At 35.7% G+C, this 22,654-nt stretch overlaps 1 protein-coding gene and 1 long non-coding RNA gene across 5 annotated transcripts in view; one reads left to right on the forward strand and one right to left on the reverse strand.

Moving 5' to 3' along the window:
• Positions 1 to 975, forward strand: part of LOC118971389 (uncharacterized) — an 81,936-nt gene extending 80,961 nt beyond the window's left edge. Inside the window, exon 4 of one of the 2 annotated variants that reach the window (XR_012126363.1) lies at positions 620 to 975. This is a non-coding gene — a long non-coding RNA (uncharacterized lncRNA). The remainder of the gene's footprint in view (positions 1 to 619) is intronic. The other variant, XR_005059803.2, reaches the window with a different exon arrangement.
• Positions 1 to 22,654, reverse strand: part of ADGRB3 (adhesion G protein-coupled receptor B3) — a 654,669-nt gene that overhangs the window by 51,346 nt on the left and 580,669 nt on the right. For 2 of the 3 annotated variants that reach the window (XM_037012617.2, XM_037012616.2), the window contains 6 exons: positions 17,187 to 17,337; positions 14,614 to 14,683; positions 12,077 to 12,143; positions 9,549 to 9,634; positions 4,197 to 4,295; positions 3,713 to 3,884 (listed from right to left, as the gene is read on the reverse strand). In XM_037012617.2, the coding sequence (XP_036868512.2) occupies positions 3,713 to 3,884; positions 4,197 to 4,295; positions 9,549 to 9,634; positions 12,077 to 12,143; positions 14,614 to 14,683; positions 17,187 to 17,337 (645 nt within the window). The remainder of the gene's footprint in view (positions 1 to 3,712; positions 3,885 to 4,196; positions 4,296 to 9,548; positions 9,635 to 12,076; positions 12,144 to 14,613; positions 14,684 to 17,186; positions 17,338 to 22,654) is intronic. The other variant, XM_037012618.2, reaches the window with a different exon arrangement.

Below are 22,654 nucleotides of genomic sequence, written 5' to 3' on the forward strand. Positions count from 1 at the left end.
GAGACCTCATCGGTGCAGCCTAGACTCCTGCCAGTGCCGGGGAAAAGGGGAAAGGGGAAAGGGGAGAGGGGGGCTTGGCCCTGCTATTAAAGCCACAGAACCGCCACAGGATCCTCACATATCCATCCAACAAAATTATCCTGTTAAGCACTTGCCTTTTTTTCCGTCCATTTAGTGAAAGGGTTTCATTGTAGCTTATTTTGTATCACAGTCCTGTTATTTTCCCCCTCTGACCTCAAGCTGTAAGATTGTCTTAGAGGCAGGCACAGCCAGAGACAGGGAGATGAGAAGAATAAGCAGGCTCCAGGAAACTGGTTTCCTAGCAACAGTAACTATTTCAGAGGTTTCATAACTCTTGTGTAGTTTGAATTTCCATAGCAATGTGGAGAATAGTAAATAGTAGATGTCGTTATGTGTTTTAATGCCAATGAATTCTAATCAAGAAATGACAGATAAATGAAGGAAGTATCTAGATTCTATTAGATTCTGTCTTATTAGGGTATTAGGCATACTAGCTTCTAAGATGTAGTTTTGATGCCAAAAGTAATGTGTTGTGATAAATCAGATGGTTTAATGTTTAAAAAAAATTCTTATTCCCTCTTGTTTTCTCTTTTATCAGAAGCATCTACTAAAGCAATTCAGGAGAGACAGGTGCTCCAGAAGAAACTACATTTTTCAAGAATACCAATTTGATGGAATTTAAATATTAAGATGTCAACTCTGAAGGGAGGTCACGACAAGTTCTTAGGCAAATAATCAATTTGCTTTTATAAAGCAGTGGAATATCACTGAGTTGACAGTACCGTAGTGATCAATTTTCCCCTTTCCCTCCTGACTGGAAATGATTTGGTTTTACAACTGGAAACCCAAAAAAACAAAGGTATTTTTAAAATAAATGAAGCCCTATACACATCATATTTAAAATGCCACCTTACAGTGTTTTGTTTCCTTTCTTCTCTTAAACTGCAAGACTATATTCCTCCCCTGTGGGCACCCACCTCCTGCACAGGAAGGCCGCAAATACGGGTGAAGCCTTTTGAGTTCATATTAGAACAACCGTTAAAGACTAAAATGACCCAAATATGTAAATATGGGTCAAAAACACATAGAAATAGAAATACATATATCTATATCCAGTTTATCTCATAATTGAAGGAAATATTCCTTCCACTGCTTATATATTTTTTAAAAAGAAAAATCCATATGAAATATCTTAAGTTTTTGTGGGAAAAAAACCCCAAAACCTTTAAAGTGTAAAAAGCAATTGGGAGACAACTATATTCCTAGGGTCTCCTAGGGGATTATCAAATAAATTAACAGATATGAGTCATTACCCAATATTTTACAGGTAGCTTTGGCTTTGGTATATTATTATGGAATGTTTGTTGACAGGAGACACAGAGAATATGAGAATATTCCTGGCCTGTGGTTAATGTTAGGGCAGTGTGAGTGCAGGTAATATGAGATGGACCCATTGCTAGTGTTAGGCAACACACAGTTAGAAGGTCAAAGTTTCAGTGAATCCAATGAGGCCCATTCTGAGGTGGTCTCTGGGATTCACAAAACCCTCTTGCATAAGGTTCCTTTGGTTTTTCAGTAACAACTTCCTCTGAGGAATTCTGGAAGAGAATTACCCTGTCACAGAAATCTTCTCTGTGTACTTACACAGGAAGGGTATTTGTTACAGGGTATTTGTAATGGATAAGTGATTTTTTTCATTTCAGTGCTGGGATGAGAGTTAAACTATTAATTTATTAGCTACAAAATTATTCAATTTTAAATTAATCATTGAAAATGTAACAGAGCCAATATCCATATTTTTATACCCAATTAATACAGAAAACATATTTTTAGACACCTGTTTTAGCAAAAGTATTTATTACATGATTTGACTTAATTACACATAAATCATGTTTTTCTTACAGTTATCAGTCCAATTAGCAACTATGGAAAAGTTCTGATGGAAATGAATTTTTGTGCCAAGTATTTTTCTTCATTTAAGCAGAAAAAATTTGACATTAAGCCATCAAAATATCTTTCACTTTAAAACCTGAATATTTTTATTATTAGCCTAAGGCTATCTAAAAAGCTTATTTCTTAGAAGAGACACTAATTTAGATGGGACACTTTTCCCCCTCATTTACACCTGAAGCATTAATATCTTCTGAAAATTACAGGCAAATATATCATGCATCTTGCTTAAAACCTGTAACCATTCATCCTTCATAGTCAACCAAAAATGTATCACGTGTCTACTCACTTAAAACAGTTTTGTTACATAACATACTGGTGATAATACAGAAGCCCCACAGTATAATTACGGTTGAAGAAGAACACAGACTTAAAATATTCAATTTCCTTTTAACTTTTACTTAACTTTGGTCTATAAATAATTAGAAACTTGGAAAACATTTACTGCTGATATTCTAGGTAGAAATTTGCAACAAGAATGGTAAAGCTTGGCAACTGTACGTTAAATGAGATTTTTTTAATGATGAAAAATACGAGCACCCTTCCTACGTGAAGTCACTGTTCTGTTTTCATCATCTAATGTTCTTAGAATACATGTTCATCGATGACATCTGCATATTTTACTGAAGTAGCAGGGAAATACTGTTCTCTCCATCTAGCAAATTAGGTAAAAACCTTTGGTTACCTTCTCACCTCACTGTAAAAACTATGTGGTGTGTATGCACATGCACATGTGTGTTTTTGCAATGTGCACAACATGAGACAGTTCTCAAAGAAGCCAGATGATGCAAAATAACGCAGGCAGTTTTCTCAAAATTACTAGCTGGCACTGTGTCACTGTGTTTTAGTTGCCACCCTCCCCAGAGTAAATGCTAAAATGACTCATAAACCTTGTAAACACTGTGTCAGCACTTGCAAACACTCAGAAGAATTTTTGTTCTGGTTGGAAAACAGTATTTTATCCCTAAACAACTCAAGTCTGAAATTTATCACTGTTTTAGATGGATCTGGTGCAAGTTGGTGTCTAGACTTGTGAATGATGATGGATGACTTTTTTTCCTCATTGCTGACAATAAATCCCAACGATGACCTGGAGAAATGCTGTGATTACAGAAACACAGTTCTTGGGGACAATTACCTTCTTTCCATGCTCTACTATATATATTTGTTTGTGCTTTTCTGAGCATAGGCATCCATATTAAATCTTTCACCTTTAGTGACCTTAACCACAATTTAGTACAGAGACAGAAGAACCGTGCGTTAAATGTTTTTCCATCTAAAATTCAATTAGTTAAATATGAGGAGCGGGGATAAGCTGTGTGTAAGAAGCACGAGTTAGGGAGTAGGTTTAAGAAATATTATTGTATCATGTTTATGGATTATACCTTTTAAAAAATGCCACTCTACCCTCTTATCCACCAGTTTCTCTAACAGACTTATCTACACGCAGGACTCCATCAGAGCCTCTCTTGAATCTAGCCTCTTTGGTTCAAAACCTCTGGTTGTGTGCTTTCCCTTGCACACTCCCATCTGCTTTAATCCTTCACTTTCGGAGTTGAAGAAGCTCTGTTGAACTCTGCCTTAAAGCTCCCCTTTAGCTTTGATTCCCAAACAGTTACCTTTAGAGGAGACCAGCTTTAATCTGAACATCAAGATATTAAAATAAAAGGTCACATTCTTCGACAAGGAGAATACTCTTCTAACCATCATCCCTGTCTTCCACAAGAATGGTATTTCTCACCTCTCTCCGGAGGATGCAGTGGACCATGACTATCACAAAGCCTTGCAATGAATCAAACACGGCAAAAAGTATTTGAAACAATATGGAGCGTTTGTCGGTCATGGCCAGAACGGCAGACATCCACGTCAGAGCCAGAAGGGGCAACACCACACAGGAGCTCCAAAGAGATGCCCTGTTGAGAGACACAGAAAGCCACATTACATAGCCGCACGTCACCCCAGGTGATACCCAAACCCCGATCAGCAAAGCGTTATTGCATGTGGTACCAAGACCATTAACTCGGACACCACAAAGCCGATAATAATAGTTTTACTTTTTTTTTTATAGATAATCCCACAATAGTTACGTAAGCAGTTGCCAATCAAATACTTAAGTAGGCTCTTAGCTCTAATATTAGCAAACATGACTTTTTTTCCATCACAGCATTTTCTCACATGCACTGTACGAGATTTGTAACAAGAAGATGTAAATGATCGGGACTAACATGGCGTTACTGGCGGTGGCAGCTGACAAAGCTGTTGTTGAAACTACTCCACACTTGGCACATTTGAGCGTCAAACCGCTATGAGGCTCACTCATCTGACTGCAAACAAACAGAACACCCACAGAAAGAACAGAATATTGAATTGTCACCAAAAAAGAACGTTGCTGCCGCAAAGTAGCTTTTAAATACGATTTCATGCAGAAAAGTATATCAAAGATGAATGCTTTAGATCATTTAAAAAGTGCATTTATATATTTTTGTAACATTTACCTTCTAATAAGATGGGCCTTAGTCACATGCGAAGCATTTTTCCATCATTTACACCATAAATGGCTCTTGTGTCTACAGATCAAAATTGCCCAATACACTGAGTTAAACGTAAGCGTGTGTTTGTAGACATACAGTGAAAACCCTTTATTCAGACCCAATAATCAAACGTAACAGTACTCCTAGCTTCAAAGAGTTTTACCATCATCTGCAGAAGGCACAGGATATCAATTAAAACCTTCTGAAACATAAACATGTATCTCAGAAGTCCAATATAGGAAGATACGTATTTTATGTTTAATCATTTGTAAAAGATAAAGCCTTTATTTCAGATTTGTATTTTCATATTCAAATTTTAGGATGATATTTTAGGATGATCTGAATATAGGGGATGATGAAATTTGATGAAATATTAGTTGATAATAAAAAAGGTGATCAGTTTCTGCTTTAATAAAAAAACACCTTTAATACAATTATTAAATTAAAAATATTCTTTCTGAACATTTTGTCATGGATTTCAATTTAGCATTTAAAATGGTGTGTTCTAGTCTAGAGCATTTTGCAGGTAAATTCCGATTCAGATAATTCAGATCCTATTTTTCGTATCATAGAAGCAAAGACACACTCCATAGAAAACCTTTATACACATTTTACATTAGAAATGAGTCCCTTGAAAATGATTGGTTTATTAGAACATAATCCTTTAGGAAAAAACAAAAGGAAATTATTTCAATAAAAATGTAAAACACCTTGAAATAATTTTCAGTGGTATATTTCTCTCATCTATTTCCACATGGTATTTATATCTAAAATCTAAGTTTGCCTGGTAGGTTTTATTAAAAATAATATTATAGTGGACTTCCATTACCATGTGTATAATAAAAATGGCAGGACAAAGAAAATCCTAAGTTGGCCATAAATCAGAATGTCTGGTCTCTTTTAAAGAAGTGCACTCACTGGTGAATAGTGTTTGATTGAGATGATAAATCTAAACACTATTAAGTAAGTATGTTGATCAGTAGCTTCCATGAGAAAAATCAAAGCTTTCAGAGTTAGATGGGAGGGGAGGGACTATAACAAATCATTCACTTTACTGATTCAATGCAGGGCATATGTAGTAGTCACATGTGTCCCAATCTTTCAAAATAATAAATAAGCAAAAGTCTACCCAGCCTGGTTTCTGAATGCCCCAATGGGCACATCAGTGTGTTTGAAACTACTCCCAAAGGAGTACCTGGACCAGAATTCTCCACAGTGGCTGCACAGTAGATGTTTATTTCCAACCCCAAAGACTAATTTAATGAGACCCAGGCATCTGTATTCTTTAAAGTTTCATCGATCACTCTAATGAAAAGCAGAAATGAGCACCACTGCTCTAACTATACGGTTATCTTCTATCCTAAGTCCCATCAGAGTAATATTACAAAGGCACAGCCTAGTTACTTCCTTTACCGTAGAAGAGAGTCTATTTGGTGTTCGTGCTTTGAACATGGATGTGGCTTTCTCAGTTTAAGAACATTTTGCCTCTAGGCTCTAAAACACAATTGAAAAGCCAAAGATGATTAAAAATTAACTTTAGTTAACAATATAACCACATATTTTAGTCCTGAAAAGCACTGTAATTTGATCAAAGTATGGGCTTTTCTGAAAATAAATGTTAAGCCGTTATTTGAAATGTTTGTTTCTCTTTGAGATTTGAGACTGACGAAAGGGTCCACACATACTTCCCTCCAGGCTCCCTGTTGACACTATGTGTGATGTCTACTGGGGGGACACCTCTGGAATTCTATTATTAGGTATGAATGCAGCAGAGGAAATAGGCTGCTCAGGGAGATCGAATATTTTTTTCCTAGTTTGCATGACCACTACAGAAATGATTGCAATATGAAGAACACGTAGTCTAGATGCTGAATTGAGTTGCTGCAAGTGGTAAAATAAAATTTTGTTTATTTGTTATGGGGGAAAAATTATATATTTATATAAATGCAAAAACTGATAATGGTTTAAAAAAAGTGAATTTTGCTTAAGTTCAAGTGTAACCAACGTCCACTAGAGCATGAAGAGGGGTCATTTCACCACTGTTTCTGGGTTGTTCCATCTGCTTTTGTGAGGACCTGAGGTCTACAAGTTCTAGTACCCTTCCCAATTTCCTTAGAAAAAAAAAAAATTGTGTCCGACTTGTTGTTAATACTACTAAAAATTCCCTGGAAAGAAAATACACAACTTCCCTTTGGAAAAATCTCATGGGATTTGTGCAAGATCCTGGTCATGTAGTCTCTTAAATTTCATTTAGATGAGATAAAGCAGTTTAAAATAGCAGATAAGAAAGTCGAAGTGTAGAAAAAGGACCATGAAATATTCTGTTTGGGATAGTCTATGCTATTTGAGCTGTTTTCATTCTTTCCAATTACATTTTATATGTGTTGATATTTGCACTAAATTCCCCTTTATATGTACAATTTATGTACTAGGAACAAATCAATATTGTTTGGGCACTATAAAACTTGTCAAGCTATTGTATTATTAAATATTCATTCATTTGTTCCTTTATAAATATTTATTGAGCATAAACTATAAGCATGGCATTATCTAATTATTGATTATAAAAAGAATAAAGGGAGCAAAGAAATAGGAAAAAACAGGTGGAAGAACATCTTGGTACCATATCTGATTCTAAATAATAAACAGTGTTTCAAAAGAAACACTATATATATATATGCACATGTATATTCAAACAACCCAGAATAGTCAATATGTATAATTAGGGAGCTCAGTTGTTAAGTTAATCAATTAGCTTCCTGCTCAATGTTTCTTTAGTTAATTATGATTATTTGCTCCTCACCAAAGTCTGTCTTTATCACTGCTTTTCTGAGAACTAAAATTAGCTTCAAACATATCTTTTAAAAAAATTCCCTTCAATCACACTTTGGAACAGAGAGCAAATTTCAATCTGTATGTACTTAAGCTAAAATAGTACTTCACATTATAGAAAAAAGATGGTTTAAAACCTAGACTCATAAATTTGTTAATAATTCTTTTCTGCTTGGGACAGTAACCAGCATTCTACTTTTACATTACTTATTAACAACATTCCTATTTTTCCAGCAGTGGCCTTTGAACCAGAAAAGCCCTGTTTAACTCAGTTTTCCCAGCAAAACAAAATAATATGGTTTTAAATAGAAATAGAGGTTTTAAATTTAATATGTAGATTCAAATGGCTTAATTTCTAAATTCATAATGTGACAATGTTGTCACTTCTCCTAAACTTATGCTATTTCTTACAAAGAACTATGTGGCTCAAACTGGGTATTACATATAAAATGATTAAATGAAATAATTGACTGTAAGTTTAATAAATCCTTAGCATTTTACTCATCCTGATGATCTTATCTCTTTTTCTGACCTAAATGTCATGAATGGGAGAATCATGGATGCTTGACTATTAGAAGTCAGGGTCCTTTGAAAACAATCTACCCAGCTTGGCATCTTCATTTCACTCATGGTAGTAATAAGCCAACATTTGTTGAGTGAGGGCTTGCTAGTCGCTAGATAAGCTCATGAATGCTTTGTACACTTTACATATGCTTCATACACTCTATTATGAGGCAAGAGTTATCCCCGTTCACAGATGAGAAAACTGAGCTGCAGGAAGACTGAACTGCATGCCCACGGACACGAGCTACTAAACTCAGAGCTGGATAGTGCACGTGGTTGTTTTTGTACTTCAAAGCTTTGCCTAACCACTAACTTCAGCTCCTTCCAAGTTAAAAAAAAAAAGAAAAGTGATACAAGTTTACACCACTAGTGGGAGAATTAAGTTTCTATACTCAGTATGATCAACTTGTTACATGATTAAACAAGGCAGAAATAATGGAAGAAGTTATTGCTCTAATTCCAACCATACTTGGCGGACCAACAGGAGTAACAGTGTGAAAGCTTCAAGTTCAAATGGTACAGGAAGCTCACTGTCTGTACAAGTTCAAGTCTGCCTATATAAAGATGCTACGGAGACTCATCTGAAATGAAAGAAGTCTAAATTAGGGAAGCAAATCCCTCCTCACAAAGCAACTTCCAATGCTGTTTCTATTACATCACTGCAGTTGTAATGTTTGATAGGAATGACATCAAATTTTTATATTGAAACCATTAAATCTATTCTTTACTAGTGAAAAAATACCTAGATTGTCTTATACATCATTATATAGACTATAAAACACAAAACTTAAAATTCTCACCAACTGGTGATCAATATTATGACTATTAAGTAATACCATAAATTATTAAAGAAACAAGAACAATTATATGCTAAGTTTTGAGTGAAGGCAAAATTAAACAGAATGGAGAAAGATATAAACTTATTCAAGAAAAGATACAAAAGGAAACTTGAAGGCATTAATATTTCATTCAAGCTTCTAGAAGTTTATATGAGGAGGTGATCATGTAACCTTGAAAAGCTGCTTTCAGCTTGCTCATGAAATGTTATTAACTCATTGGATATGGTGATATAATAACAGTAAAATTAAAGGAGATGTTTTTCTAAATTTTATAAGTGGTTAAAATGTACAAGTGAAAATTGTGAATAACTCGAACGATAGTCAAAACACCACAAAGAAGGAAAATAGATGACAAGAATAGTGTTTCACAAGTGATTATTTCAAGTGAAGAATTTTTCCGACCTATCAAAGAAAATGCAGTATTTTGCCTTACTAAGATTTGCTTGTCCTGCTTCTGTTTGTCTTATTCTGACATCATGTTCAACCTACCCTCCTGTCCTTTGTGACCCAAACAAAAGGGCCTTCAAACCCTCACCTAAAGACAAATATTTGAAGTCTAGTCTTAACATTTAATCTTCTTATCTTACAGACAGGCAATATGCACAAATGAACTCAGATTTTTTTTAATGGTCCTTAATTATTTTTAGATTTTAGTCACATTCCTTACAAACAGCACATTGGAAAAAATTGCATGTCAGAATCTACCAGATACACTGGTGTGTCAACAAATGCAGTCAATTCAATGATGATCTGGAACTGGAGCATGGGATTCACTCGGAAAAACCTTCAAAATCCACCAATTGCAGCTTACCCGGCTCTGTGTTTGAGCTTTTTATCTAGGATCCCATCTCTGGAAACAAGTTTATTAAATACCAAAATGCCAATCACCATGTTGACCTGTCAAACAGAAACAAAGGTTGACCTTTCAATGATATTGAAGGGAATCAGGCCCCTGTTTCTCCTGAAAACCCTTTTTTTTTTTATCAGTTTATAATTACCATAGAATTATATACTCACAGTATTAGTGATATGAAGCACTTCTCAAAATATTTTATAAGTGCAGAAAGGAATATGGAACAATGTAACAAGGGTGTGTTAAGGTTTTAAAGTACATTAAGTGCATTTAATTTCCAGGCTTTGCAATTAACACTGAGGAAATGAGCATTCAATGGTGACATACTATGCCAATCTGGCCTTCTCTTTGAGTCACCCTTGAATAAAATCAATTAGCTAAAAGAGTTTTACCCTACGCCTGAGAGTCAAAAGATTTTGAATCTGACAACGTGAGGCTTGGCAGCCCAAGGTGCTAAGGATTTGTCATTACCTCCAGCAGGGAGAACAGAATGCCTACATGTCTTAAGCTATGTGGCTATTTCTCCTGTGGGGTGGGGAGCATTCTGATGAACCACACTTTTCTAGACAAAGGAAAAAGCCTATTCCATTCACCAAATCCTCTAAGAGATGGACACTGACACCAATTCTTAGAATATGCTCTGCTCTACACTTCTCAGCATTTTCTTTCTAGGACTTTCTTACTCTCACTTAAAAGGTCTTTTGCATAATACTGCTGCAATGGAATCACACATATTTTTCTTTCTCAAGTAAAATGGGAAAAAGCTGTAGAGAGAGCTGTGGTCTATTTGTAGCAGCTTCTGAGGCGCACCTGCAGTTCTCTAACCGACCAGCACTTCCTGATAAAGGCCTCCAGTCCAAGGCTGAAACCCAGGGATTCAAGGAGGAGTATTTTCTTCTGTTTGCCTCCCTGCTCCTTATCCTCCATGGCGAAAAGAAGCTGGGTGATCCCCCAGTGCAAATAATAAAGTCTTTACACTGAAACTAGTAGTTGATAAAAATCTATTTTAAATTAAGCAGTATATGACTAGTTAAGAAAAAAGAAAAGATTTCACTTCCCCAACACACGCTGCTCATGCGGGCCTCATGGAATATAAAGCTGGAACCTGTTAAATTGCTGCTGTAAGAAAAATCCAATGGATGTGGTGGGTAGGGACTTAGGAGGTGTCGCTCTTCATAGCTTCCTGACAAGATACCATTTAATCAAGAGAAAGACACTCTTCTTGGCACTTCTCATTATTTGAACTAAGAGAAAAATTGTATTCTGCAGATCCTATTAATCTGCTATTTAATCATGAGGGAATTCATCACCACTCCAAAGACTGTACTTTGGTCTTTCAATCATATGCATATTCTTTGTTTCTTCATTTTAGGGTTATATGTGTATTAGCTTGGTAGCTTAGGGAACTACTTCAATTGATTAAATAAAAATTCAATGCAGCAGACAAAAATGTGCCTAATAGCTTCAATTTCCCTACGCTCTTCTCTAACACTCAGGCCTAGGTTTTCTTTTTTTGTGTGGATCATGAACAGTTTCTGCTTCCTGTTACAGTTTAGACGAGGAACAGTAAACTTCACAGGAAGAAAAAAGTCACACCCTTATTAAAATGGTATCGCTGGCTTCCAATTTCTTGAATGAATTGTTCAAGAAACCAAAGGGTAATATTCTAATTAGAAGTCTAACTGCACAGCGACAGGGGCCTTTGTATTTAATTCAAACCATTTCTTTCCTCCTTTACATTTTTCAGCGATTTATTGGATAAGGATGATTTGTAAGTAATAAGTGTAGAGAGATAAAGAAAGGCAAATTGGGAGGACACTTTCATGTTCTCATAATTAAACACATAAACAAATTATTTTGTGATTCCAAAAAGAGAAAATGTAAAAACTTTTGCAAAATCTGTGGTAGGGTTCTCCTGGGCAGGGGATTTTTATCCCCAGGGAAAACTCGGAAATGCGTGGAAACGTTTTGATTGTTGCAACTGGAGGGTACTATTGATATCTAGGGATGCTGCAGAATGATCTAGAATACACAGGACATTCCCACAGCAAAGAAATATCAGGTCCAAAATGTCTGCAGCACCGAGGTTGAGAAACCTTGACATATGGACATATATTTTCTTGTTATTAAGATTAAGAGATCTTAATAACTATGTAGAGCATACCAAATAGCGTAAAAGTGAAATGACCAATGATGAAAATCCTATACAGTAATGAGGAAGAATTTATTGAAACTTTCTCAAACTTCTTCACAAATGTGAAATTACTGTAAGAGAGATACCACAGTCCCAGGTTTAATGTTCTTCAGTCTTCCAAATAAGAATATTTGATAGTCATAAAGGACTGAATGGCAGTCGATATGCTCATGTTCAAGCAACCATCAAACTTTAAAATATCTGCGCCCCCAAATACACATTTGTCACTCTAACGGAAATAAAGTAGGCTTTCTTCGCTGAAAAGACAAAATAAGTGGATTTTGATGTTTACCAGGACAACGGCGGCTGCAGGTCCAACGAAAGCATAGAGCAGTCCTCCTTCCAGAGACAGCCAGCAACTGAAATCAACACCAGACAGAGACTCCCAGAGGTTAGTGCCAAGTGTCAGGCCACGAAAGCGGGATACACGTAACTCGGATACCACACTTAGCCTTGGAGTTTTGGCACATTTCAAAGGTTTGTAATTTAATGAATACATGGAAGATGTGGACATGGCTGAACTTAGAACACTTCATGAGAGGGAAACACTACATACCTCTGGTGGAAAAGAAACTTTCACTAGAAGGCCTTACTTTCAGGCAGTAAAAACATTTTAGACAAATGACTCTTGCAGTGAGATTCTTATACTGACTTTCAGTAGAAAGGTGACTTCTACTCAAATTTGGTGAAATGCTGCTTTATGTCCATTATGGAATTTTTCTTGCATACTTTTAAACAAAGAACAGTGTGTTTTTAGAGCCGTGTATATGCCATGTACCTCTGCTTCCTTGAGGCTATTGAGATACTGGGAGTAAAAGCCATCATTGCAGGGGATGGACAATCTTTATTTTGCATGCTCTTGTTCACTTCTAATTTTACTTTTTCCAGAGTACTGAGAAAATTCACCAAAGATAAGCTTTTGAAGAAAAACAAGTGCAGCTGTGTTTAATTATTAAATTCACCAAGAGGTGCAGGTTTGCATTGATAGAGATAACAAACCCATTTAGCTAAAAACATTCATTGTCTCACAGCCAAGGGCCACGGCGCTTGACCCTGGGCTCTGTGAGGGGGGCCCTCTGTGGGTGCATCTTCCAAGAGGGTCAAAATGAAGAAAGCACGAGAAACCATTTTATTGCTAGCGATGCAGTCAGGCCCATCATTTCATGCACTTGGTTTTTACTTTCAAGCCTTTCAGTTTTACTTCTCAGTCCTTAGAATCAGCGTACCTGCCTCCAAAATGAATAATTAACAATAACTGCTATTTGTTCTAAGAATAAACTTTCCTGTATGGGTCGTGGTGGTGGTTTACATGACTTAGGCATTTGCTAAAAAAACCACAGAACTATACACTTAATAGGTTAATGTTACTCTTTGTAAATTATACCTTAATTAAAAATTTTAATCTAGTGATTATGTATACACACACATACATACACACAGAAATACATCTATAAGTGTGCAGGTAAGTATGTATTCAAAGTCTGCATTTGTTATCATTTCTAGCCACAGCAGCAGACAGATAAAATTCTAGTTTCCCACTTTGGGGTAATATAACATCTCTCTATTTTTTTTAAACAAATAACCTGGAGAAAAAGCCTTTACTCTGATAAAACACTTTAGTTTGTTGTCTCTGAGATGCCACTGACTTTCTACTCTATTTTTGTGTAAATTAACCTTCAAACTGATACATTAATTGCATTTGGTTTGTATCATAAGCTCCTTGAAAGCTGGAATTATACCATCCATAATCCTACTTCTTTCCATATCCCTAATACAGTGCTTTGAAATTCTGGATTTATACCCAAAGAGTCATATTATTGTCGAAAGAAATAGCTTAAGGTCAGAGTGCTGAGGTAGGCACTACTCTCTAACATATGCTATCAGAGAGGTTTTTCCATGATAATATAGATTGCATAAGACAAACAAGTGTCCTGGTGACAGAATGAGCTCTTTAAATTCTTTGGGAGTGTCTATTGGATGGGGAGGTTAAGTGAGATTGCTTGGCATGCTGTCCATTCAGATGACCCGTCAGAGGGCCTAATTAGCAATGATGCCTACCTCAAGCCTGAAGATAATTAAACAGGACATCTCTCTTTAAAACTTAAGCTTCTAATGAGGTGCATACCTCTTTCCCCATTTCTCAACTGCCTGCTCAACTTAAAAGAGCAGATGAAGTAAAATATGAAAGGTGCATTATTTTGCATTTGAAATATTAAATATAAACTTATACATTCTCTCATAAAATTTTTCAGTATCACCTCTGTGATTAGGATGGGCTGGTACCATACTCCTTTTTCTCTCTTCTAATTTCTTCTTCGGAGTCCAGGCGTTTTCTAATGTGGAATCTACTGATTCCCCTGATCTATAAGTTCCAGTAAGTCTCACCCTAACATGGCAACCAGGTTTGAACTAACGTGCCAAAGCCGGCTTGATTCCAACGTATATTTCCATCAAGGAAATCAGAAGCTCAGATGAGAATCACATTGTAAAAGGTAAGCATGCCAGGATTTATCCAGTTTTGAAAGCAAATGTATCTGAGATTGAACATGCAGAGTAAACATTGAAATATTTTAAAAACCAAATACACTGGTTTTATGAAAAGAATGGGGAATTGAAACAAGGATTCTGAATGTGGCTGGAGCACTTCTTTCCTAACCTTTATGCATTTAATCTACTTTACATCACTCTTCACTAGTTCAAATTCTATCCATTGCTAATGCCTCAGGGACGAAATGCGGGCCATCAGCAGTGCCAACCGAGACTAATGAAGCATATTTGATGATGTATTTAATTATAAACATTTTGATTTATCACTTTGGGTGGACTTACTAGTGATCAGTGCCATATCCTTTGGTCCTGGTGAAGCCCACTGATGTGGCCACTACTAATGCTGGTAAACCTGCAAGAAAAGCATCGTCACATTTCACATTCAGATATAAGCACTGTCGCAGTGGCTCAAGAAAAGTGAGCACAAACTCTAAAGGCTTAAATCAGAAGAACTACCTTCGGATGAATCACTTCATAAAGTATGCTTCCATTACAAAATTTCTTTCAAGTACAAAAATATGAGAGTGACAGCTGGGTTTTTAATTTGGTGCACTTCTCGGTTGTTGCTAGGTTACCACTACATTTGACATGGGCTTAAAGGAAACTAATAACACAGATTTAGTATATCTTTTAAGTTATTTTTTTCCTTAGGGGTTTACACTGTTACAAAGTAAATTATAGTTATAAAACCAGAAAGGCAAAAAAACAGATGTTCTGGTGTGATGGAGTATCACAGAAGTGGAACATTTCTATGGTCACATATGGATCCACACCAAATTGTACTTATAATAGGAGAAAGAAAAATTCATTTCATCATTTAATTCATCCTGTATGGTTTGCTTATAAGAACAAGAATGCAGGTACAGGGTTTAGGGTCCTAAGAAATTAATTCTGGGGCTTCCTTGTTATCTTCCTTTACCAATCCTGATAAAAGTCAGAAAATATATGCCAGTTTCTCTTCACAGCTCTCTAGGTTGGTATCTATGCATTGCTGGGTCCCCCTTGGCATTCGATGGCCAGCAAACCTGCCCCAGTTCTGACCCACCATCTTTCAGTTTATGTGTTTTGATGACTAGACCCCAGCCTCATCCATGCTGTTTAATTTTTTTTCAACGTTTGGCTATGCCTTCTTTCCAGGAAGACCATGTTTGCCTTTTCAGGTTGAAAAATTCACCATCTAATCACCTTCTTGCATCTCTTCCACCAACCGTCTGTCTTCCTGTCATCTCCCTCCCTGTTACTCTCTCTGCTGTGAGACTTTTTAAGTCACACCACATTCCTTCATGAGGTTTAATGACAAGAATGATGGAGAACACCTCTGAGGGACACACTTTTACATTATATATAATTTTTTTTTTTTACAAATACTGATCTCTTCCCTCACACCCATGACCAAGTTCATTAGAAAAAAGAAAAAAATTCTCTCCTGGGTCACAGCTGAAGGGTTAATAGTTTTCATTTCCTACAACTTAGATTTTTAAAAATTCTAAATTTATTATGTTGTACTTTGTTGTAACAAAACTCATATGCCACTATCCTGCCCACTCCAGACCTCCTGATAGCCTAGCCCCATCGGCTTAGCTTTTTTGCTACCCAGAGTAGTTTAGTATCAGTTGTAAGCTTGAAGACTGCCTGTGAACCCTCTCCCCAAGATCTTTGGTTAACGATGTTAAATAAAATAGTTGCAAATCCTGAAAGTGGCCACTCTTTACACCTCAGGGGAAGTCTTCACTTACCTACCTGCTATATTTCTTGGATCTTTATTAATTCATGACAAATGTATCGCCTGAGTCAATACCAGTCCAGCATTAGGTCTTTGATGTGAAATCCAAACGCAAGTTTTATGAAAATGGAAGTAGAATCATTCTCCAATTTCTTGTTAATGGGCTTTCCATATGCTTGGGCAAAGATCCCTGACACGGTAGACATGACAGGACCTTGCTGAAACCTGGTGGATAACCTTTAAGTGTTCTTGATTCTGTTTTTTTCCAGCATGGATTAGTTTGTTATTGTAATGACTCAAATTATTTGTAATTTCTCAGGCTCACCCAGCATCCTATTCTCCAGTCTTCTGATACATTAAGTCTTTGTTATAAATTTAGTCCAAAACTCCCAGATTTTTAGTGCAAGTATGTAGAAACTTAAGATAAAATCTTGTTTTTTCCTACAATGTTTCATAAATTAATTAAACTAATCAATGAATTCTAATTAAACTAAACTAATTAATAAACTTATTCATTTCAAATAAGCATTAGAATTAGAATTAAACATTGGAATTGGCCTTATGAAATGCACAGCTCTTCAAGATGTCCATTTCATAAGGTCATCTGAGAGAAATTTTTTCCTATAAAATAAGAAAAGAGTTAATTAATTCTCAGTCTATCAACAATTCTGTTTTTACTCTGAGGGCCATGATGTTGCCATTCATTCTCTAAATGGCTTCCTGAGTAGCTGTAGTCTTGGTTTTGAGCTCTCTTTGAATCACTTCTCAAAGCGATTCTGCAGGGAACACACGACCAGTGTACATGACCAGTATATCATGCTTTGAACCCTCAACATGCATTTTCATTACATATAACAGAGAAGACTTTATTTTTCTGCCTGTACGTATCTCAGTTGTCATTTCACACCGTGTAGGCACTGTTGATTATTCACTGATTAGCTACATGGTCATCTATATGTATCCTTTTTAAAGTTCCAAATGCCCAAAGAATCTTAAAAAAATGACCAGTCTCCTATCTTTTCACTTCCATAGACCAAATGAGACACAAAGCAAAGTAGCCTGGGGATAACTGCACGCCACTACCTCATAGTCATTTTAACCAAATCCCGAAAGGGTGTATGAATATGCTTACCCCATCCAAGGCACAAGAAACGTTTTCTTATTAGCCGTGTCCTGATTTTTCCAGTTACAGCCATATATGACTGCCACGCCTCAGTCAAGACCCAACAGAAGGAAGCCAGGAAGAAAAAGTGCAAAAATGCGGTGGTGGTCGTGCAGATGCTCTGTGGAAGCAAAAGAGACTCACACTGACTATGGGGGGTCATGTGTCCCTCAGAGGATTGTTAATCTGCGACTCACTGCTTTATATCAAGTATCTACCTCTCCTCTGTAATCGAGTAATTATTTACAGAAATTAGAAACCCTGTAATCTTTATGTGATATACAGTATCTATGATACCCAAAAAAATGTCCTCATTCGTGTGCTCAGTTCTTTATGAAGAGAAACCTGAATGTAAATTTAAACTCAAGGGAAATTAAAGTTACTGCTTTACTTGGATTTTTTTTTTTCTTGAAATATAACTAAAGGAATGGTCCTTTCTTTGGCTTAAGTGATAGACATCTTGCATAATTCTTTTGGCTACATTCTTTAGCCTTACTTTTTAACTAATAATTCTTTGTTGTTTTATCTGTGTTGATGTTAAAATGATATCACAACAGCCCTTCAAAAGGAAAACTGCTTTTATACAAGTGTGATATTCAAGGCACAAGAGCAAAGTAAAAAATTAGTTTTGGCTAATAGCCTGGTACAAATATAACATATTTATTTTAAAGTATTTAATTCATTGCTCTGTGTTACTATGTCACAATGTGTATCTTAAGTCATTTTGAAAACCTCATCGAATCACTGGCAGCACACGGCCGTGACTTCATGGATATTTTTCTTTATACAACTTCATCACTCTGAAGGTGCCAACATCAGCCACTTGTGACTCATCTGCAAAGATGAGCTGGTTCATTTTGGTAAAGGCTGCTACTTTTTCACTATTGGCAGAATTTCTTTCTGTAAATCCTGTGAAAATGCAAGTCTTTATAAACTAGAACCAGAACTAATTTCTTCCTTTGTCAGTCTCAGTTTTGCTGTTTCCAAAACTTGAAAGGAACAGAACAAAGAACTAGGGGGAAAAAAATCATGAAAAAACTCATAACAAAGAAAAAGAAATCCTCCCACCTCCATGCCAGTCCACTGCTAAAGCAGAATATCTTTTAAAAATTTTGGCCCAAATCATTCACATTATTTGTTATTCTGTTTCAATTTACCAGATGTTATTTAGCTTTTCGGTTCTTTTAAGCCTATAAAAAGAACTTTATCCTGTTTATCTCCCCAGGTTGCTTTAATGATGAGGGATAATGGGGAGAAGCTGAGTAGCACCGGGCATATATGCTAGGCATCTAACAAGCGCTCACTTGATTATGGCTATAATCATCATTATTTTAAGTAGTAGGAAAAAGGTGCCTCTGTTTTTCAGCATGTGATTCCTTATTTCATGTAATACTTAAATTGACTTATTATTGACTTTATTCTTACAAAGAGGGTAACAACTTTCAGTATAACCTTCAGGATTTCCAGCACCCTCTTCTTCACACCTTAGTCTTTATTTCAGGCCTAATGTAGTAGCTTCCACCAACTGTCATTCCTTCTAACCTTAAGATACGGAGACATTTTTCCAAGTTAAATATCTGCAGGTTGACTACTTTGCTCATTTCAGATCTGAAGTTCCTGGTCCCAGTTTGAATTTCAGAGACAACTCTTCCAGTCAATACCTGAAGACTAGGTACATGTCATTTCATTCCATCGTTTTGTCTCGTCTCATCTCAATTGTATGTGTTAGCAAAGCTATTCCTTCTCCATTTTTTTGAACTATCAATCTAAGGCTAAATAGAACAATGTAAAGAATGTTGAAATGTTGAATGTTAAGTGCTGGATGCAGTGGAATTTTATAAGAGATAATAAAATGCTTGATGTTTCTACAGAGACTTTTACTTTGCTCTCTATATGCCTGCTACTTTGTGACTTTCTGTTACTTCATTTCTCATACAAATTGAAATACATGTAATTTTGGGATACTGACATTTATTTCAATAATTCATGTCTCTCTGGGCAATAATATGGCCACACCATGTGTTGGAAAATGTGTAATAACTAAAGAAGTGGGACCAATTTCCATGGGCAGTAGCATGAATATTCATATATGTCTAGAAAGTGCTTCAAGCATGGAGGTAAGCTTTCTCAGTCTAAGGAACGTGTCTATGTGGATTAGAGGGGTCTAAAAATCACAAAGATAATCCTATAGGAAGAGTATAGTAAATTCTGTAACTCTGAGACACAGAGAAAAGGAGCTACATTTTGCTTCATTATCATATGAAGAATCAGGATAAAGTCAGCTACTCCACACAATGAAATACACATGGATTTTTCTACTGATGTTATATTTACTCAGCTGTCTTTTTAAAATACAACTTTTATGAATACGAATTTCAAATAAACTGTTGTTTTCTACATTTGTCACAGTACCATTAGGGAGGCCATTCTAATGTTTGGGCCCAGACTACTTTGATTTGTTTCTCCCACAGAACCTAAATCTCTTGTCACAGCCCACAAAGATCGACTGTCCTTGGACCCTGTCGGGGCTGGGGACATTTCCACTTCTAAATCTCAAACTCTGATTCTCCTTTTCCGTAACAGGCTCCAACTTGTCATCCATTCATTTCTTCCTATGTGGTCTCACAGCTACTCCTTATTTGGCTTCTGGGTGTCTGCTCTGATTCCCACAAATCCAGGTCTCACAAGTTGCCATTCAAATATGAGACTGACTAGCGCCTCAGGCTTGCCATCCAATTTTTCTGCTCCTACTGTCTTGTCAAAAAATTCCCAATTTGGTCCTGCTTTACAATTAACAAGTGGTATTGACAGGTACTACAAGACTTGAAAAGGTACTTAAGTTGGCAAACTGGGCACTGTTTATACCTACCACCCTCACATACACCCTCCACCCCACATCCTTAGGGACAACAGGAAAGACACCTGGAAAGAAAAGAAGTGTCAACTGCAGTAGACTCAGAGGCTGTGAGGAACGCCTGACAAACAAAGCCGATGAGTACAGACTGGAGACATCTACCGAATCCCAAAGCCAGACATTAGAGACAGAGATGCAGACCGCCAAGGAGATCTAAGGCACATGGAGGACACAGAGGTTCTAACATCTATTTAAAAGTACTTCCCACAGGAAGAAAGGGAGAAAATTTAGCAGGAAGGTAGCATTTAAAGTAATATTATGGGAAAGTTTCTCAGAATTTTAAAGCTCCTCTGGACTAAAGGATAAATTAAAGATAAAACAAACACACACATACCCCTAGATAGAGTGTGATGAAATCTGTGAATAGTAAGAATAAAGAGTAAACTTTAAAAGCTGTCAAAGTCAAAAGAAAGATTACTTACAAAGAGATAAGAAACAAGTTGGTACCAGACTCCTTGGGAGCACCCCAAGATGCAAGAAGAGTGGAATAACGCCTTCAGCATTCCAAGGGAAGATAGCTTTGAAGATGTATTTCTACACCCAGCAAAACTATTCAAGGGAGAGGTGGAAATACAGGTATTTTTAGGATTGAAAGGAACTTTGAAGTCTACGACATCGAGATCCCATCTGAATGAACTGCTGGGCAATACAAACCGATACAAAGAAGAGATGTAGAAGGAGGGAATGAGATGAAAGAAACGATGGATAGCGAAGAAAGTAATCAGATATCTTAAGTCTACATAAATGTGCTTTTTAATTTAAATAGACATATTTGAAAATTTAAAGTACAGCCACTCGGATATAAAATTCAAATTAGTATTCACAAAGGTTAAAGGTGAGCGACATGAAAGTCACAGGGGACAGGGGAAAATAGAAATGTGCTCAGCAAGCTTCTTTTTTTTCTTTCCCCCTCAGGAATATCAGAGATACTGATTAACTCTAGATGTTAGAAAGATATTTTTGAACATTTATGTTAACACCGTTAAGGTAACCACAAAAAGCTAGAAGCAAATGACTTATTTGTAAAAGAGCAGAGGAAAAATAGAACTAAGAAAAAATCTACTAGTCTAATTAAAGGTGGGAAAAGGGACAAAAATTAATGATACACAGAAAAAAATGACAACAAGAATAATTAGAAATATTAGAAATCACAATGGGAATCATTCAAATTCACTAGTTTAAAGTTAAGAGTTTTTATGTTGGATAAAAAATCAAAATCTAGCAATGTACTTTTAAGAGACATACCTTAAACCCCACGATGTGATAAGATTCAGAATAAAGAAATGAATAGAATTACATTAAGCAAATGCTAGAATGCAAAAATCAGATGTCACAGTGTTAACACTGAAAAAAAAAATAACATTAAAAGATATAAAGAAGGACTTTTCATACAGATAAAAGGACTAGGCGTAAAGAAGCTTACAAAGTAACACATCTTTATAAAACTAAGAATGATTTTTCAAAGTATCTGAAGCAAGTACAGGGATAAACGGCCAAATTCAGTTCATCATGGAAGACTTGTAAGTCTCAGAAAGTCATAGAAAAAGAGAAGAAATATGGAGTATTATAATAACAATGAAAGAGATTAATCTTCCTTCTTTGCTACATTATACATAAAAACAGAGCATGTACAGTTCTTTAAAATACAAATGTAATATTCATAGAAGTTAACCAGTCCTAGGACAGAAAGTAAAATAAAATATATTCAAGAAATTATATAATACATTGGACATTTTCACAATGCAATGCATTATGCAATGAAATTAGAAATCAAAATTAAAACTCTGTATCCCTGGGGGAAAAAACTTTTAAGTAATTAATTAAAGATAAATTAATATCAATAGCTAAATTACAAACTAGAACTGCAAAACAAGGCAATCAATATATTGACATAAAAATTTGTGAGATTTTGTTATTACAGTATTCAGGATGGTTAAAACTTTAGCTAGAAAACAATAGAAGATGAAAATAAATAGGCTACTTAAGGAAATTATCAGAAGGAATTTAATGAAGACAAAAGCAGAAATTAAGAAAATGGAAAATGAAGAACAGTAAAACTTGATAGATAAAACCCAAGCTGACTTAAAAGGCCAATAAAGTATCTAAACATTTTGGAATTGTGACTTTTTTAATAAGTTGGGGAGAAGGCAAAATAAATAATATTAGGAATGTAAAAGATTATTAAAGTATCATAAAAGAATAGCATGTACTATTATATATAAAATTGAAAGCCTATATAAAACAGACATTCATCTAGAAAAAGATCAATGATCAAAAGTGGTTCTGAGATAGAAAAATAATCTCAGATAAAATTGAAGGGTAATAAAAGAAATCCATCAAAATGGCAAAAATTTCAGAAAAATTTAGAGGCAAATTCTAACACACTTAAGGGATATATATAATCTTCATTTTATAAAACATTCCTGGTCAAAGAAGATTAGATGTATCTGGCTCACAAAATGAACAAGAAAACTATAAGCCACTGCCACTTATCTACAAAAATGTGAAAGTATTAAATATAAGA

This window comes from Manis javanica, chromosome 16 (assembly GCF_040802235.1).
Source record: "Manis javanica isolate MJ-LG chromosome 16, MJ_LKY, whole genome shotgun sequence".
NCBI classification, from domain to species: domain Eukaryota; kingdom Metazoa; phylum Chordata; class Mammalia; order Pholidota; family Manidae; genus Manis; species Manis javanica.